The 20,507-nt window shown below is 41.6% G+C and overlaps 1 protein-coding gene across 10 annotated transcripts in view; it reads right to left on the bottom strand.

Annotated features, from left to right (window-relative positions):
* ARPP21 (cAMP regulated phosphoprotein 21) overlaps positions 1–20,507 on the bottom strand; it is a 191,655-nt gene that overhangs the window by 67,763 nt on the left and 103,385 nt on the right. For 8 of the 10 annotated variants that reach the window (XM_068405651.1, XM_068405641.1, XM_068405648.1 and 5 more), the window contains 4 exons: positions 20,298–20,357; positions 19,268–19,408; positions 4,455–4,563; positions 2,586–2,687 (listed from right to left, as the gene is read on the bottom strand). In XM_068405651.1, coding sequence (XP_068261752.1) covers positions 2,586–2,687; positions 4,455–4,563; positions 19,268–19,408; positions 20,298–20,357 — 412 coding nt within the window. The remainder of the gene's footprint in view (positions 1–2,585; positions 2,688–4,454; positions 4,564–19,267; positions 19,409–20,297; positions 20,358–20,507) is intronic. The other 2 variants (XM_068405649.1, XM_068405650.1) reach the window with 1 other exon arrangement.

Below are 20,507 nucleotides of genomic sequence, written 5' to 3'. Positions count from 1 at the left end.
AAAATTTATGATAGCCAACACAGCGGATGGAAAACTTGCCAGAAAGGATAATTTAAACTGACTAATATCAGACTAATCATCATAAGGACTATCATAATGATGGCATTATTCACAAACATATTTATTTCATTAAAACCTTCCCACTTGGAAAGGAAGATATCTGGTGCACTAGAGTGCTGCAAAACCAAAGGAAGGGCAAGCGACCTTTCTGTTGGCTGGTATGTGGGGTCCAGGTTAAGACATCTTTCACAGCACTTGAAACATGCACAGAATTTTTTTTCCTCCTAAATTTTGTCCAAAGTACTGACTCTTGGGCTGATACGTTATCCAAAGAGTTATGGGTACCTCAAACATGTTTAGAGAGGGGGTGCTAGGTGCAAAAAGTTATGGCAGTACTCTTGACCTTGCTGGCTGTCCTTTGGAGACCTCTCATGCAAGCTCTCTTCATGCATATTCTAATTAGAAGTGAAGTATCTATAATCCATTTTCTAAGGTTCATAAGCACGGCACCGATAAAGGCTTGACTACAGCAGTGTAAAAAGCATAGAAATAATAAAAATACTACATGATTAATCCCTGCCTGCCTCTCTTTCTTCATCTATAATTTGCAGGATAACAAGACTTAGGTACCTCCTTCAGAGAAACCTGGGGAGAATTGGATTTATTGATGATTGCAGAGGGCTTTAAAACTACACTTACATGCTCTAAGTGGCTACCTATAATAGGAAGCCATTGCTCTCTTTCCTAAAATTGAAAAAAAAATGACATTGTCCACCACCAGAACCACTGACATCATCCCCAAACCACCTCATATCCGTGAGCAGTGCTCCACTCAAAAAAGCTCAGCTAAGACATATATTCCTGTTAATAATGGTAGTACAGCTTGCTGAAATTCACTGCACCATGATGCTCACTAACACCTGCAATAGCAGGGAGAGAGAGCAAATGAGTGGCTATGAGAGAGAGAGGGAGAGATATCTAACATCGCTGATCTTTAAAAACGCTCACTCCCAATCCATTTAAAATGCCTGCCATAAACCACACCGTTACTCAGGCCTCCCTGCTCAGAGATGCTAACCCAATGGACCACAACCACCTCCTGCTGCGAGCAATTAAAATGCTCACCACTTTAAAACTCAAGTACCCAAAGATAAAAACAGCATCCCATTGCGGAGCGAGTTTCAGCACACTTCTCCAGCCACCTCCCTTTCCCAGCCTGGCATTTCTAGCTGCTGCCTGTGATAGAAACTGCATTATTTTGGCAACAACTTTCCATCTGGTATTTTTTAAACAACATTTTGCCTTATTTTTAAAGTCAATAAGCCAGAAACAGCACCTTTCGTAGAGAAGACAGGTTCCAAGAGGCTTCTGCAGCCCTTGAACTACTTGATAACTCTCCTATATACACCGTGACATCAGACCTACATGCTGAAAACAAAACGTAAACCACAGGGCCTCTGCTTTTAGTCAACAAAGAAAACACCAGGCTAAAAGCATTTAGATGTGGCAAGCTACTAATCAACAAGCAAAATTACTTATCAAAAATGAGACAACGCACACCTTAAAACTATACAATATATTCTGCTAAAGAAAAATAACTTGGATGGATGCAACTCCAACCAGAGCAAAATAAAAGGATATCTAAAATCACACTGCTTGCCCTGCAACATATGAACAGTTCTGATTTAAAAGGACACTGCCAAGTGTGATTTTCAGTAATAGTTTTAATTGGGTTTATTCCCATATTCCTCTAAGTGGCAGAGCTCCCACTGAGATGTGAGATAAAACAATAAAAAATTGACTTTTCCTTTTTTTCCTTTTAGGACCCCATCATTACAGTATTATAGCAAATTATGATTTTGTACCTTTTTCAGGAACATGAGATATTGCTCACAGATGTTTCATATTTAAATGTTTTCCTCTAGCCACACAGCTTGTTGTGCAATTTCTAATTTTTTTTGGTAAAGGTAGGAATTATAATGCCTATTTCATTTTATTCCTTTCAAAATAAAATCATCAGCAATGTGACCAACTCTTTCTGATGGCAGAAACACAGTTCCTTAATCGGTCATTTCAAAAAACTCATCCAATTCCATGTTTAACCTCGGGCTTTTCTTTGTTCTTAGTGTCCAAAGAAACAAAACCATGAGGAGGCTCTGCAGAAGGACACTTACAAAATCTGATCCACTTCAAAACAAATACGAAAGAACACAGCTATCTGAAATTATTGAGAGTGTCCATTTAAACCACTGCTCTTTGGGTGGCAAAAGAGAAGGAGAAAAGAACGAACCCTAGACCACATGGACACGAACATTCAAAGGAACAGGATAAGCACTCCCCAGACAACATGCTGGGCCTGATCTCTCCTCTACCCTTCTCCCTGCAACTCTCATCACCTCCTTCTCCAGACACCAACCTCCACACCTCTGGAGCTCCTCTCGGACCCTCTGCACCAATCGCCCTTCCCTGTCGCCTCCAGCTCCACAGGGCAAGTCCAGCTGCGGCGTTCGTGTCGGAGGGGGGCAAGACTGTCTGACTACCGGCGAAGGTATGGCACTAAAGAGGCAATTAAAACAACTACTCACATCTTGTGCAAATATTCTCTCCCTCACTCTCTGATACTCCTCTTCTCTCTCTTCAATTGATTTACTTCGTCTGTCATCTCTAAATGGAAGAATTCTGTTTTGCTGAGCAGAAAGAAAACCAGGAGGGTTATATAAGTTGAGCTGTTAAAAACTGCCATTAAGTAACTGTCAGCTGAGAATAATAAATGTTCACTTAAACAAACCAAGCATGAAAACGATAGCTGTCGTTCCTGCACGAAGCGCCCCGCGAGGCTGGGCACCCGAGGGCTTCCAGTGAGACACTGCTCGGGGGTTTGCAGAGGGAGTGGCTGACACTAGGCTTTCTGCACGGCTTTTGTGGACCCGCCGTCCTAAAACTGGGCGTTCTCACCCCAAGCCTAAGTGCCACTGCTCTCCACTGCCGGGATTCCTCGACTCTCCTACCGGCTGCGAGGAGCGGGAGGGCAGGCAGCGCTGTGTTACCTACGCAATCCAGGAAGAAAAGAGGGAGACTAGGCGGTAAGAGCTAAGCTGCAAACCCTAGAAGAAACCCACCAAAGTCTACGTGCATGAGGAAGAGAAGTCCCAAATATTCAGCACGACAGTTTTAACCATTTCCACACTACAAAGGAACCCACTTCTTGAGTTTTGCTGGGAAAAGAACGGCCATTTGTGCCTCTCTGTAAACCACAGTGCTGGAAATGGCTGTGCCATGGGAGGGAGGAGAGGAGAAGAGGACCCCCAGCAAGAAATGCTTCATTGGCAGTTGGGTTTCAAGCACTGCTCCTTCTCCCCCTGCATCCCAGCACCTGGTGAGATAGGTCATGCTGCTTTCCTTTGGCTGATCCCCATGTTCATCACACCCTGAAAACGTGTGGGTTTTGTTTTTGAAGCCAAGTCAAAGAAAAAAGGGAAAAAAAGGAAAAAAAAGGAAGGAAAAATCAGTCTTTTACTGAGAACATGAAGGAGAGTGGCAATGAGAGACCCACTGGCAGGTCCATCCACAAATATAACCTAAGCAAAGAAAGCATACGCTGTCTTCTTACCTGTAAGAATTTTCTCATACAAGCAGTTCACATTAGAACCCTTTTTGATTTTTTTTTTGGTTAATATATTCCATATGCACGGCTTGCACCGGATTTAAACAGCACAACACCCGCTTTTAAAGGCAGCACAAACACACGTATTTCCCTGGCGCTCCCCTACTCCTCGGGCTTACCTAAGGTGTTACAGCACAGGCAACACAGAGGGGGGCACGTCTGCCACAGTACATGCACGACAAGCAAGTAAGTTACACAGACAGTAAAAGGTGGTGAGGGCACAAGAGGAGGGAGGGAACTAGAAGATGAAACTGATTTATTTTTGGTCAAAACTTGATTTAGGATGGTTTAAAAAAAAAAATAAAATCAACCTGGCCTCTCCATCACCTGTTTTTTGGGGCTTTTTTTTTTTTTTAATTCTTTTTTCCCCCCTCTCCTTTTTGGGCTACATCAGTTTATCATCGGTCCATACTGAAATCCAACTCCGGATGGGTACAACGGAGGGAGCAAGCTGTAGGGAGCGGAACAACTGCCATAGTTAGGCGAGACATTGAGAAATGCGACTGACACAGCCTTCCACGCAGCCCGGAGCCGCCGGCATTCCCCCTCCCTGGGCATGCAGCAAGTCCTGCGCCAAGCAAACCACCCATGCAAACCCCCACACTGCCACGGCTGAAGCGGCCACGCCGGGGCTCGATGCTACCCACGGTGGTACGTACGCCAGCGGAGGCGGGGAGGGGGCGGGAGGGCAGGGGAGGAGGAGAGCAACAACAAAAGAACAACAATAACATCAGTCAGCCCACCTTCAAAAACAGAACAAATTTCAGCAACTCTCGAACCGAGAACCAACCTGATTGTCTTCTTTATCAATACTAGAGTTATCTCGCTTCAAGATAAATCGCTTCTGGGATTCTTCACCTTTTTCATCTTTTAAATGTTCAGAAAACCTTTGCTCTGGTCTGCCAGCAAAGTAAAACATAGCAATAAAAAAATCTTTCTTTTGGTTTCGCTTTGATCTTTATTTCTAGTGCTCTTTGTTTTCACAGAGGCATTTCAGTGCAAAAGCAGTTAACATTTGTGGTCGTGGCGGGACGCTGCCTATAGCTGTCTGAGGCTGCTGTATCGCTGCAAACTGTTATTGCTATAAATAGCTTTTGTTGTTGTTGTGGAGCAAGGAGCAGGAATCCACAGTCTCAGTCACTGAAATATTTAGACTCTCCTCACTGTGACGGAAGGACAGGGAAAACAAATTAGCATACTGCATGTTAATTTGCTTCCTTCAGTAGCTGTGCCGCTTAGTGAAGCCTATCGACCTTTAAAAGTAAGGAAGAACTGAAAGAAATCTTAAAAACCAAAACCAAGAGTTTCCTCACTCCTAATAAACAAACCTGATAATTCGAGGGACTGATGGTGTTTTGCTTTAACATAATAGTATGAAGTGGGGGAAAACACTCAGGAACAATCACAGAGTATCAATTACTTCACCAATTTAAACCCATCCAGACATTTATTTATTTATTTTTAAAAGCCAAAACCCACTGATTAAAAGCTCAACATTTTCATAAGCTGGCAGGATGCTGTTCCACGTTCACACCTTGCACAAAAAGCAAATTTTAAGCATCATCTCATGTCACCGAGCTGGTCACTACCAAGGTCTTGTAGCTGTCATAAATAACACTCCAGCCTGCCCCACTCCTGGTAATGTTTTAAGCCCCACTGATGTCAACAGGGCAAGCAGTGACCTGGAGAAGTGAGCTGGGATTCACATGCTGCTATCACCCAGCTGAGGCACTGCTAACGCACAAGCTGGTTTATAAAAGCACTAACACACCGTGTCACGCCGTGAGGTTTCTATCAGGGAACGCAAACCTTGTGCTCTGCACTGAGCTCCTCGCAGTAGGAGCTGCTCGTACCTACGTGGAGACCTACACAAACGAGACACGAAGCTTCCACTGACAGTAACGGGCCAGTTGTGAAGAAGTCAAAAGGTAGAATTTACCCAAGTCAGTGACTTCATAAATAATTTTTAAAAGTCCACTGTAAACTTCAAAATAAAAATCTCAGCTTCATCTTATCTCAGAACAGAAAATTAAACCAGATGCATAAATCAGCCACCGTTTTGTTGTTACGGTGTTCAGATTTCCACTTAACTAATTAGCAATGGATTTCAAATCAAAATACAGCACATATTCATGCCATAGTTACAGTCCATTACAAACCATTGTCAGATGTGCAGGAAACATTTGTGATGAACTGTTAGAAATACAATATTACGAGACAGCAGCCCTCCTGCCTCGCTTTCTGTACGAGTTTGAAGGACTCCCACTTCTGCTCACAATTTGCGTTTTTCTGACAAAGTGACACACATACCAGCCTGATTTCCAAAGATTTTTAGAATCCGGGAAACCTTTGTCCATCACCCATAGGTGCTAGCACTAACAGATACAGGGCCCATCAGATGAAAGCCAGCAGACTCTACCAACACCTTACTAGCCCTCTTGTCGGCAATGTCTCTGCATCGTTTTCTAGCCTAATGGGTCATTAGTGATGTTTGCTCTTAAACAGGATGGCTACAAAGCCCTGTTAGTAGATTGCTAGGTGAGTTGTTCTGCCTTTGTTCCCATTAACAAGAACTGTGCCTGCACAGCCAGAAATGAAGATTCATTCTCTCAAATATTCTGCTTCGACAGGACCAGCTGAGGAATGTTATTTTTCTGGTTTTACATCCTAACACACAAACAAAGCTTCTGCAATTGTACTATCAGTGTAAAATTTGTAGTTGTAAACTATCTGCTGAACATCTAAGAAACTATATACCGAGCATAATAAATAACTGGGATTTTAAAATGCAGAGGAAAAAGAAATGTAATCAACAATTAGATAGAAAACAAGCTTGAAAAAGCAATTCGGTAAAATGTCTCCTCTAACTACTAACTTGTTTAAACAACAACATGATTTGCATACTTGATAGCATTATTTTCACTTTTAATCCCATTTTCACTTCATTTACTATTTATAAAATGTTTCCGCTTGTCAGAGAGAATAGGAGAAGCATGAGATCAAGCCATGAGCCTGAACTAATGATCCGGTATGTGCCTGTTAATAAAATTAATCTACAAGCCCAGCAGGTGATTAATCTCCAGTTGTGAAAAGAAGTTTGCCTGGGCAGAGAGAGACTCTGCAAATGTGCAGAGCATTATGGAGTGCTGCACTACTACGAGCACCATGAGAAAATCCTTCCTTCCCAGTTGTCGCTGCAACTCCAGGTCACTGTCACCAGTGAGGCTGCAAAATGCACGACCAGCTCTGTTAATAAGGATGCAAAGACTGAGGGAAGAATGTCAAGTGAGAAACAGGGTGCCACAGCAACAAACCTCTTCAGGCACGCCGACCTGCAGGCCTCCCTCAGTAAGTGCTCAGATGTTCAAAATCAGGGCACGACATCCAGTTGAGAGGAACGGAACCTAAGGACTATTTTAAAGAAGATACCAGAATCCACAAATATTTGCATCTATTGCAAAAATATATTATTGGTAGGATACAGATGGCAAAAAAAGCTTAAACCCAATAAGTAGAACCAAATGCTCTAATCATTTGGGTAGAGAAGAGGTTGAATCTGCTAAGATTTGAGTCTGGTCCTCCGATGGAAGTCAGTGCAAGTTCCACATTCATAGCTTTAAAGTCCCCTATAACTGTGTAATGTATTTGCTAAAATGAAGCAGAACCATTGTGGTTACTCTGTGGAAATCTGTTGCATTAATTCATGAATTTGCAGGTGAATCAACTGCTTGAAAATGGGAAAAAAAAATGTAATTTTGAGTAAGATGCAGTATACCGTCAATATATAACTACAGTAACACAGCAGATACAGTGAATTCATCACATGTGAGTCCTAAATGAATAAGAAGCACATTTACTTCTAAGCTTTTTTAGCCCTGATCACACTAGCTACCTAATTTACACCTTCAAATGCTAACCACACCTCAGTTTAATTTTAAGTGGTAAAAATGGGATTTGTGTAGCCTTTTTAAAGAGACACTGAGTACTTCTAAAGACCGTATCATTAGCTCGAGTACTCTCTTTAGGGATCTTCTGCAAAAAACAAACCCAAACAAACCAACATACAATACCTATCCTATATTGGTGGCCACACAGTATACCCATCTACATCCTAACAACAGGTTGCAAGAAAAGACTTGCAAATGTAGGCTTACCAAGAGTGCTGCCCACATGTACGATATTCACTATTTCATTTAGCCCCCATAGCTGGAATCAGTAGATCCCATGAGAACCTCAAAGCCCACTACTAAGAGGAGATATTCAAAACCCATCTGGATGTGGTCCTGGGCCATTGGCTCTAGATGGCCCTGCTTGAGCAGGGGGTCGGACAAGATGACCTCCAGAAGCCTCCTCCAACCTCAACCATGCTGTCATTTGGTGAAACATTAAGTCAGATATATAGTAACTAATCTATAGCAGAACAAAGCTCCATCATTACCTGTTTTAGATGTTTTTTTTGTGTCTGCTTTCTGTTTTGCAAGTTGGCCGTTATCATTTACTATTCTCATTTTATAGTTACACCTTAAGCAAGTCCCTAACAAAAGACACTTTTCTGGACTCATTCCTTACAATGAAGCCTATATTTTGGAAATGGTAAAGCTGGAATAAGCAGGAAAACATTTCTGCGTGTCAGAAAGGAAAAAAAAAAAAGTTAAGATTTTGATAGCAACAGCCACTATGAGATTTTTTTTCTAGTATCATTATGGTGATTTTAATGTGAGCTACTTCTATTCACTGCAACAGAGTTCCTCTCAATTCATCTCAGTATGACAGAAAACAGAGTTTGTCCCTCAGGCATATTTTTTACATGGACTCTTTAAGGAGAATTCCTCATTGCATGCTCATTTCATGCTTTTGATTCCAAGTCAATCATTGTAAATAGTACTGAAAAAAAACCCAAAACCCAAAGTACCTTAACCAGGTATTTGCTATTTAATCAAATGACAGATTTTACAAACATATTGCAGAGTGGTAGTAGCTATCAGTATACACAAAGAAAGTCACAGGGCATTTCCTTGCATCTGCCACGTTTAGAAGCAAACTAATGCAGTTTCATACATTGTATTTGCATGGGAGATAAAAAAGGAAATACCGGGGGCAGGGGAAAATCTGCACTCATTTAAAATAAGTTAATTACCTCTGAAACAACTGGCTAAGAAACAGGAAACACGGATACCACACCAAAAGGACAAATGGAGAGATACAAGTAGGAGCTTTGAATGTTACGGTTTTGAGGACTTAGTCGCTGTTATTAGCAAAGCACACAAACAGTCTGGGATTGGCAGGGCTGACACGTATACAGCACGTAAATCTTTATTATGAGGCATATGTTTCCGACAGCACCACAGCACACAGGCTGTTGCAAGATGCCTTTCAAAAGAAGCAACAACCTCACCATGTGTGGAAAAGATGGTTTTGCCGGTACAGCGCCTGACGTGGTTAAAAATCTAGCAAGTGCTGTAGTGCATGTCATCTGCAAAAGCCTCACAGGTAATAGTGAAGCAGCTGTTTGTAGGAAGGCAGCACAGAAAAGCAAGTTCAAAAGTGGAGATTGCTGCAGTGTGCATGAGTCTAAAAAAAAAAAAGAACTTTGTATTTGCAAAGCCACAGTCATTTAACACACATAATGGGGGAGAGCGTGTTAATATTCCCCTCCTGAATGAATGGCAACACAGAGTGAAAGATAAGTAGGGTAATGGGGCTAGGAACGGGCAAAACATCACCCCTGGGTACCTGCAGGATCATCGTCTGGCAAACAAAATGAATATCCGACAAAATGTTCTTACACAAGCATGCCGTCAGGGATGGTGAGAGCGGGGAAGAAGCACTGCTGCCGGCAGGATTCAGAGAAGTTGTGAAGATTTAGGGCACTCTTATGGAGGCATTCTGATGGTCTAACAACGTTTTCTTGTTATTTGTACTTGTCTTTAATTAAACGGACTGCTCAGTCCAACATCATGTTGGCCTCCATCTCGAGGGCACGCTGGGACACAGTATGGTGGCTTTTCTTGGTTTGCTAGGTTGTGAATGTCTACTACATCTGCCCACTGGGCTTTTTTGTTTGGTTTTATGCTGGAAGCTCTCCTAGGGCTCTGCATTGCTGCCACAGTAAACCTACGTAAGCATTACTGTTTCTTTGCTTTACCTTGTGGGCCAAAACTCTATTATCTGCAGTACAAATGACTGATAAAAGGCAGCATTTCAGCCCTACATGTTAAATTATTTGATTAAATTATCTTAGAACAACGTTTTTCAAGAATGAGGGCCCAGAATTACAGCCTTCAAATAGGTTTCGTGTATTTAGGGGCTGATGGATGCTAAAACACAGTTTAAAAAAGTCAGAGTTGGAATTTAAATACAGATAATTGTTAAAGTACAGTGCAGTTATATTATCACAGCTTAATACTGAAAGCCACTCAAGATGGCATTTCAAGCATTTGAAGGTAAATGCCTCATTAACAGATTGCTGCTTTTATGGTATGAGTCACGAAGAACTTCTGTTATGATAATAACAGCACATTGAAAGCCATTCAAAAAAAAAATCAACCCTGTACAAGACAATCCCTTCAAGGTGCTGCCTTCTCTGTAGCACAGGGGAAAAAACACTCACACACCAAATGCTACATTTTTCCTGGTTAAAGACTGTATATTCTTTAACTTTTTTTTTTTTCAGAACAGCATCTGGACTCTAAACATGTTCTGTATTTATTACTAAACAACAAGGATGTGAAGAGTCACAAGTCATTCTGAGAGGCATTCTCCCCCTCTAATTGCGGCTGCACCACGTCTGGCAGGACTGAAAGGAACTACCTGCTTCCACGTAGCAGGTAATGCTACATGGAAGCCACATCCCCTTGGGTTTTTTGTTGAGAGTGAGGTTCATTCTGTCATTCTCACCCACCCCTTCAAGATGATCAGTCCCAGTACCTCAGCAGCACGATTTCAGAGGGGCTGGCACCAGTACTGTTTTCCCATTACAAAAACCATGGTGAAGCTGAAGGCCGCAGGGTGGATAGAGAACACCGAATATCTTCCACGCCAAGTTATTCTGTGTGAGGACGAAGCAAAGGGCCAGATCCTGAAGGCTTTCAGAGTATACGGTATTTAAAGAACCTGATTTGATATTGAGGTATCATAGCACAACTCATGACCCTCACAAGCTTTCCTGAAGCTTAATTCCAGAAAGTCATCCTGTTTTAATATATGGATGCAAAAACACAGTACATCTTGACTCCCCGAGAGTCTGCTTGAGTACAGGCTTCAATATTTGGCACAGTATTTTGGGCCCAGAACACAGGAATCTAGCTCTGAACTCAGGGGAGAAACTGGCAGGCCAAGGCCACGCTGAAATACCAGCTCTTCTGCTAGACGGGGCTGAAGCACAAAGGCCTCTATCAGACAGGGCTCATTTTAGGAGCTTCAGAATGCTCTGCTGTCCTCCCGTGATCAAACTAAGATTATTTCTGTACCTGAGGGACCTGCTTCTCCTGCGCCCACTCCCCTGGATTTGATTTAATTCTTGATATTCAGGATGTCTATCGAGACTGAACATTTTGCACAACACCAATTTATTTCCAGCTAGTAGAGGCCTGTAAGTGATAGCATAGTTTATTACAGAATTCATTAATATTTGATTTTAAGGATGTGGCATACTCTGTAAGCGGCTGAAAATTACAGTGTTGCATAACTGCTGTGATCTATTTAAAATTACATTTTTCTATCCTAGAAGTTCAAAAATTAACAAGGAAGAGAGAAAGATAAAAGGAAGCGAATTCAAGATTCAAAGACTACCAATGAAGGCAAGATGGTTCCCCAAAAACCGACCATCTAATGAAGAAACCATTAGGCCTCTTGAAATGCCCCACGCATACAAATTAATACCATAATAAATTCTTGCGCTTACTTCTACTTCAGGCCATGAACATTTTTCCCATCTCCAGGAGGAAGACTCATGGATCAGAGGTCATCCCATGAACAATCACTGCCCTGAAGAAGACCACCTGTTTTTAATAACCCATCACAGACAGCCTCGCAAGGCTACCTTGGAAAGGGCAAACAGAAGCAACTGCCTTAGCTTATAAACACACAAACTTCTCAAAATTCACAATACTTTTTTCATTTCTAGTGATCATTTCATATTTCCTACATTAAACATGAGGCAGGCAACAGAAGTGTAAAAGGCAATTACTAAAACCAATTTGGACCACCTCTAAAATTCACTTGCTCATATATCAACACCTTATTTCTGAAATGACCAGATTTAAAGACATTCTTTCACCTACTGCTGACGTACAGCTACCTCTGAGGAAAGGACAGGGGCCATTTCAGATCTCCAGATCTGCCTCCAGTGATTTAAAAATATAAATGACCAAACAGCAGCTTGATTAACGGGCACTTCCCTGCTACAGCTTGGATGAACACATAAAGACACTGGTTAATTACCCGTGCAAGGAAGAGCTTCCCTCAACCGAATTACCTACTTGCTATTCCATAGCCCTCTCTCCCTGGGTAACCTCCCATCTCCCTACACAGAGCAGGTGACGATAACCTTCCAGGTTTATCCAAACTTATACTATTCAGTGGTGTGATTGCAAGGATTAAAAAAAAAAAAAAAAAAAAAAAGAGAAATACCATAGATGTCCTCTGATTAATACTTAACTAGTATTTCATTACAGTATAGAACAGCTGTAAAGTACATGTCCACCTTAATTATAAACAACTTAGTTTTGATAAATTACATTAGATGAAAATTTAATATTGGAGCTATTAGAACTGGTTCATTAACCCTAACATCTCATTTACAAAGTAAGTCATTTCCATGGGTCCACTATATGCCTTACACTGATGGAAGTAAGAATGAAGCCAGTATTTAAGGGTCATCCTCAGCTCATCCTCAAGCATACCAAGTATTTGGTACACAGCATAATATTAAGATATTGCTAAAATCCCTAGAAATTATTAATACATGTACACCCTGAATTACTTCTCCAATCGCCATGTGCCTGTAGAAAAGAAAAGCAATTCCTCCATGTTAGGTGGGTCTCACGAGGAGACTCAGGCCAGTGCTGGAGGCAGACGTTTCCTGAACCTCAACATGAAACATCCAATTCCCCTTAATGCTTTTTTGAAGCATTTTGGGGGAAGTTCCCCGCTCCTTCTTGGATGTGAAAGCCTTGCCCTGCTCAGCATGCAGGGATGCACTGCCCAGCTCTGGGCTGCAGCTCCAGCCGGAGCAGGAAAGGCCAGGAAGGACCTACAGGCTAAAACCTAAGCACCACAGCAATGACTGCTGAGACCCCAAGCTCTTGCATCCTAAACACCATTACTATTGCACTGAAAAAAAGTTTTTTCTTAATCATCTTCCTAGTTTAATCCCAGATTGAAATAAACAGATTATTTTTGTACGAAAAGGTCAAGAAATAAAATCCATGAAAACCAACATAATTTGTCACTTAAATGCTACATATGTTACTACATAGTTACATAAGCTCATAATTATTATTATACGTTATTGTTTTATATATGCTCTTACTAAATTCTTAGTTGCATAATGTATTAGTTCATCTTAAACTGGAACAAAATGTCTCAGCCAGTTACAGTGTTATTTCTCAGTTATTCAGTTTTTCCATTTTAGTTGCACACATCTACCATGCACCCTTATATTTCTCCACACATTTGTAACATATGACACTGGTGTACTGACTGGGCAACAGCAATTGTAAAACAGAAGGAAAGTATAGATATCCCCAGCTTCTGCTTATTTCTCAGTACTCAAGGACCAACTGTTCTGTAGTGAAGATGGGAAAGAGGTAACTACAAGAGGAAACAGGAATGGAGCGGACTCCATAGCCCCTTGAAGAAAAGTAATGCAAGACTCCAAGGAAAAAAAATAAAACCAGAAATAATGGTGTTCACATGTTTTCCTGCATCATACGGCTCATAAAAGTGATTCTGTCTCATGAGATCATTACTCTGTGTACGTATACGATAATCAAGGATAGCATAAGGTGTTTAACTGCAGATGCAAGACCATACAGCAAACCATTTGCCAGATAACTATTCCATATTACAATGGGGGGGAACCCAAAAGTGTGCTTCAAACTCTCTGGCAAACATTGAATTGCTCTGACTGAGATTTTACAAAAAATAAGATATCCGCATCCAGGTACACAGTTCTAACTACGACCATAAACCTTAGCCTAGGGTAAAAAAAAATTCTAGAAACTATTCCTCACTGAAATTGCCAATGTTCAGTGAATGCCATTTTACTGACATGTCTGTAGGATACCAAAGTCCAGATTCTTATCTTAAGATGGTGAAATTGGCACAGTGCACCTCTACTAGCACAGATGTTATCTACAAGATCACTCGGTGTATAAACAATAGAAACCTAACGAGAACTTTTCTTCTCTGTTTATGATTCAAACCACCACAGAGGAGACAGAATAACACAGATTGTACATCACAACTACGAAGGTCTTGTAGGTGACCTCTCCTATGAAGACAGGCTGAGAGAGTTGGGGCTGTTCAGCCTGGAGAAGAGAAGGCTCCAGGGAGACCTTCTAGCACCTTCCAGTACCTGAAGGGGCTACAGGAACGTGGGAGAGGGGCTTTTTACAAGGGCATGGAGTGATGGGATGAGGGGGAATGGTTTTAAACTGAGAGAGGGGGGATTTAGATTAGATATTAGGAAGAAATTCTTTACAGTGAGGGTGGTGAGACCCTGGCCCAGGTTGCCCAGAGAAGCTGTGGCTGCCCCCTCCCTGGCAGTGTTCAAGGCCACGTTGGATGGGGCTTGGAGCAACCTGGTCTAGTGGAAGGTGTCCCTGCCTGTGGCAGGGGGGTTGGAACTAGATGATCTTTAAGGTCCCTTCCAACCCAAACCATTCTGTGATTCTATGGTTACTCAAAGTACATACTGTACAGGATGTCTCCTGCTGATGCAGTTCAACCCTAGATTATAAGGAACCCCTGTAACACACCTAATATCTTACTCTTGGGCAAAGTTTTTGATGCATCTCAAAGGCACCAAAAAACTTTCTGACTGGGCCAATATTATATTAACATTCACATATTAACAGAGTAAGAAGAAAACCAAATATTACAAGGATCATAAGCCACGATGCTCTTGAAAAAAAATTTATTCATAACTGAAGATGTGAGTATTGGTATAAAGTTCGTAATAGGTATGTTACACCCTCAGAATGTATGAAAATGTCTAAATACAACCATTATCTATGATAAGCACTCCACCTTCTCAGTTCTGATGAGCCCTGCTACTCACGCTTATATAAAAATGTACGTGAATGCATGTGTGGGCTGTGCTACAGACATCCTTGTCACACGGGTGATGATCTCAACCAAATGAAAACCCTTTTCATTTACTAAGCACACCAAACACTCTTCCCCTGCGTTTCTCCACCTATCTACAGATAATCAAGTTAATGAATCTGTTTGAACTGGTATGTGTAATAATATGAACACTTCTGCAAAAAGCTCTGCAGTGCTGCCAGTTGTTTGATGGGAATTATGAGGAATATACGGAATAGAAAGTGGCACATGCAGGTTTTTTTTGCTCCAATTTGGGATGCCCTGTCTAACATATTGCCTCAATTCCAACCTTCTGTTTATATCATATTTCACTGTCTTAAGTTCCCTGTACGTTTCAGTATATCTTTAGATACATGACAGACAGACACAGATGACAGACAAATATACATTACAATGGAGACACAAGAGCAGTTTCATATTGAACAAAGCAGACTTCCCTTTTTGAGTAGTATTTGAGCAATTTGATTAAAAAACAAAACAGCAAACCCCCCCCTCATTTTCTGATCAACTTTTCTCATGTATACTGCTGAGAATAAGATTTTTTTAAGTTGGACAATTTAATTAGGCAGGGTTTTGTAAGATATGAGACCATGAAAAATGCTATTTCTTTTGTGAAATCGTTCTCCTTTTTTAATCTAGTCTTAATTTCAAAAATCATATGGAAAGGTAATTTGTTTTTAAAATCCACTATTCTGTAATGAGAGCTAGATCAGAGACTTAACTTTATGAAGGTTAACAAACGTTTGGGCAGTTGAGGTCATCTTTCTGTGTTTTACAATTTCATTTCATAAGAAAGCTTCAAACAGTATGACTTGTTCATATTCCAATAAACAACAACAAAAAAAGGCACCTTAGATTAAGCTCCTCATCATAAATAGTCTTCAGACTACAAAATTGTCATTATGGTCTGACTGTATTTTCAAGGGAGACTTCACTGAGAGTTCACTAAGCTCCAGGATTGCAACCCTGGAGAGATTCAAGTCCTAGTGCATTTTCACTATGTGCTCACCTCTCCATAAGGCAGCACAGTTGACCAGACAAGCCACTGTCCTCTTTCCAGCTGCAACCTCTTCAACAAGCACTTTCTCAAATTCCAAGCCCCCAAAACACAGGTACTCTCACAGGCAGAAGTGGATATACATTGCCCTAAGATGGCCAACTGATAAAAGAAATTAAATGTCCCCATCCACTCCGTTCATACCCTAGTCCCTTCTTTGACAGACCTACTCCATACCACGGCACCTCTAAGGCAGCGTTATCAGATTTTCCCAACCAGCCCATTCATCTCAAAGCCATTAACTCTCCTGACACTTGTGCCTCCAAGCACCTGCGGGCAGCGAGCACGGGAGGTCTCTGCTAAACAGAATAAATGCACTTCACTGCCCGGAGCCAGGGAACAACTCATCGCCTGCAAGCGTGAGCAGAGATGAGACATGAACCCTCACTCGGCCAGAGAAATAAGCCACGTGGTGCTTATTCAAGCCCACACGGCGACTCCACAGTCAATGTGATCTTCCCAAACAGGCACATGCACAGAGGAGTCACAGCCAGTGCAGAACTTACAAATGCTTGAGTATGCAAGCATGTTCTTCCCTCTCGACGGTATGCAGCTAAAGTACTTTGGAAACCATATGCCATAAAGAGATAATTTATTGTCAAAATGCAAATCTTCAGAACATCTGGCTATGGGGCCCCTCCATAAATTCGCATAAAACTATCAAGGCTCAGGCTTCCAGCACAGCAGAACCACATTGAACAGCATTTCAGCTGCTCTCCAGATTCTCTGGTATTCTGGATACTGTCCAAGTAGTAATTAATAGAGTCAACACATTCCCAGTATTTGGTGTCGATTCTGAACCACAGAAAATTGTCTCCTCGGAGAGTACTGAAATGCAGAACACATGAAATCACATCGGACGCTTTCAGATGTGGAACTTACACAGTATTTGCTGCGGATAATAAAATCTCATCAGCCCTTATTCAAGCTATTTTCTGTCAGAGCCAGGGACGTTTTAGAAAAAAAAAAAAAACATGCCATCTCCTCCAATTATGAAAAGAAAGAGCTACTTCTACAAAGCTTTATTTTACAGCAGTATCAAAATAACGTAAATAACACACTGGCAGCACCATGATGCAATACGAGCTTCACATAATCCAGTTACCTACCACCAAATCACTGCAGAAGCGAAAAAATCCACAGTTCGCGTGGTGCTTACAGAACAGCTGTATTCACAGTCCACAGAGGGGCAAAGCCCTGTGTTTACTTCTGTAAGATTTACACAGGAATGGTGTCAGAACCCATTTGTCTGGTTGCGTGCCTCACCTCCAGCTTGCAAGACCACCTCCACAGCTGAAACGGTCATTCGATCCGTTACACCCCGCTGAGCTTGCCCACAAGGATGCCAGTTCACGCCTGGCAAACAGCCTCGCTTGCTCATTCCCACCACGCAAGAAGCCACAGCTTCACCAGAGCGCTTGGAGAAAGTTTTGACTGTTGAAGGCGACTACAGTGTCCTCTCCAGAAGCGCCGTGCAAGCGTTTCCAACAGCGCTTCCAGTGCCGCCCATCTCGGTGATGAGCAGCCACACAACCAAGCAAGGCATCATCAGATATTGGTGCGCTATTCTCACATTATCAAGTCAACCATGAGAAGGCAATGCTGTGAGGAAAGATCTGTAGCAGCTGGTGCACTACAGAGGCGACACAGATGTGAAGGGAAAAGGGAGAACTGTAGAGAAGAATGCCTAAAAAGTGTTCAAATACGATTGATTGTGTTTTGTTTAAGAGGAGACTTATTTTTTTTTCCTCATTTACAGCTCAAAAATGAACACCAGTTTGCTGCATACCCAGCTTTTTCTTATTCATACCCAAACATAGCCCTTGCACAGAGGCAGGTGTTAGCAGACACTGAGGCTAAGACTTGGGAGCCTGAGTGTTAGCTTTATCAAGCCACTATAATTCTCTTGACTTCTGAAAATCAGATTGTTAGTGCATGCTTTATTCAAACCTTTAAAAACATTGATGTCTAAGTGTTGTTTTACAGATGCCTGAGTATCTCAGGGATAGCTCATGAAAAGAATCTACAATAAATTATCCACGATCTTAAATTTACTTCACACACAGAAGATTTTTAGGGCTCAGTGAAACAACAAATACCAACGTGTTTGCCTCAGGTTTTGATCTTGCAAAATTAGGTAGTCCTTCTAGCCTTCCACAGGAGAAGCGAATGACATTAAAATCAAAAAAATAGTCTCTGCAACCGAGCCTAACTAAATCACTTAACTACTGGATATGTAAATGAAATAATTGTTTTTATTTCTCCTCCTAATTGAATACAGGAAGTACACAATTTTCAATTGAGGCTTTCCTGTTCCAATACCAGATACCAAAACTTCATTACCCAGTGGTAATTACTTCCTCTTCATTATGTAGTTTATAGGTAAAGGAGGAGAGGAAGGCTACAGATCATGATGGTTAATACACACGTGCTTGGCACGCAGCAGAGCGAGTGATGCTGCTTAGGCCAGGACACCTGACTGCACGTTTGCTCAATTAGCCAGGGAACTTCGTACCGAGCTTTTGCTAGCTTGATACAGGGTCGTGGAGGAGAGCAGAAAGCGTGCCAGCACAAGTTGAACCTGCCAGGAATTTGGCAATGCATTTGAACCACCGGAAGGAATTTATATCCCACAAAAACTCTGTGGCCAGACTATGAGGTTTGACAAGAAAATAAAGTGCAATCAAGGCGGGGAGAAGAGGAGGAAAAGGGAACGAACGGTGGCAGGTGGTGGAGGGGAACCAAATCCTAAATAATCAGGTTGGGCAGAAAGTGACCCTTGAAGCAGGGAAAGCCAGAAGAAGGGAAGAGGCAATCCTCCAAATATGTCTGGGTTATTTAGGAATATAGCCACGTGGTAGCAGGTGAGATGTAAAGCAACGAGCTCATGTCTGTAGCAAAGTGGTGGCACTACAGAGTCACGAAAAGTAACATTCCAAGCCACTGTGTTAAGTTTCTTGCAAGAGACAAATTGGGTTGATTTCTCCTTATTCAACTTTATATCCTTAAATAACCTCACAATGTGAGCCCTGTCCTCCCCTCCCACCCTAGAAAGCAATAAACAGCACTCACTCTTGCTATAAAAACTTTAAAAAAAAAAAAGCCAAAACAACCCCCCAAAAAAAACCCTTTTAAAAACACCCACCACACAGTCGTGGTACAAACCAGCTCTTGTGAAAGGGAACAAGGAAAAACACAACAGTGTTGCTACTTACATTCTTGTATTGCTGGTCTTGTTGATAATTACAGATTTTCCAGTCTGATCCACATTGTGATCCATTCCAAAGTAAGCTGCCACTCTGTGCACTAACATCCTCTGATACGAAGACATCTGAGGGAACTTTTTATAGTGATTACTGGAAAAAAAGAAAACAAGTCGCATTGATAATTACATTTCCCTCTGAGCTATATTTAAATGAAAAGAGCAATACATTTGATAAATCAGCGGACAGAAATCTAACCGAAAGCTTCTCCCTTGTGTATTTACATATAAATGTTTGCTACAAGAAGGCAGAAAGAAGAAATGAATTCTTTTTGGAGTTTCTAATAAGCACATTGCTGTGTGCTCCATTAGGACAAACAAAGCTCACACTTCATGATATCTACTGAGTATTCTGTGTATTGGGAAGAAGTCACCCCACAACCCTGCACACACACTCACGCTCCCTGCACAAACAACCCTGCAGATTTGCTGAGACACTGGCAACAGCTTTCTGCCTTTCCCCCAGAGGTCAGATGCAGGGCGATGCTGGAAAGATCTAGTTTGGCAAATACTCCTTTTTTCTCTCGTACTGACAAAATGCTTATTTCCCATCAGCATAATTTCTTCCTCCGCTGTTATTCTGACACTATATTTTAAAGCTGCTGAAACATTTTATTATAAAGAGCACGTGGTAGCAAGAATCCCTCCGCCCAAGTTCAGCTTTATTTTCCAACGCATTAGAATAACATAAACCTGTGAGGCAGCATATTTGATCATCCTCTGCACTGAAAGCTTTAATTATATTTTTTGAACCTAAACGAGAAGAGCCAGTGCAATTATGACACCATGAAAAGAAAAAGGTTTTCATTTACATCTATTGTATTTTAAGCAGTATCGCTATGCGTCAGGAGATAAAAGCCTGATCTTGCAGCGTGCCAGTAACGGCGCTCAGGAGCGCTGCGGTCCACGTGAGCGTATCCCTCGTGCACTCGCGTTGCTACACGCACGCGTGACTTAATAACCAAGTGTGGAACTCGACTTACTTGTTGTCACTAATAAAATCAATAATTTCCTGTTCCATTTTCAAGAGTATCATTCTGTCCCTGTCAAAAAGAAACGCAAGGATTTGTAACATCAACCAACAGACATTTTAGATGAAAAAGATGAATATATCAAAGTTTGTAAGGCGATTTTGCAAGCGTTGTCAGCCATCCTGATTAAAAATGAAACATGCTCTGCCCTGCACATCTGCA

The sequence above is a fragment of the Nyctibius grandis genome, chromosome 7 (assembly GCF_013368605.1).
Source record: "Nyctibius grandis isolate bNycGra1 chromosome 7, bNycGra1.pri, whole genome shotgun sequence".
Taxonomy (NCBI): domain Eukaryota; kingdom Metazoa; phylum Chordata; class Aves; order Nyctibiiformes; family Nyctibiidae; genus Nyctibius; species Nyctibius grandis.
This window is presented reverse-complemented; position numbering and strand designations above follow the sequence as displayed.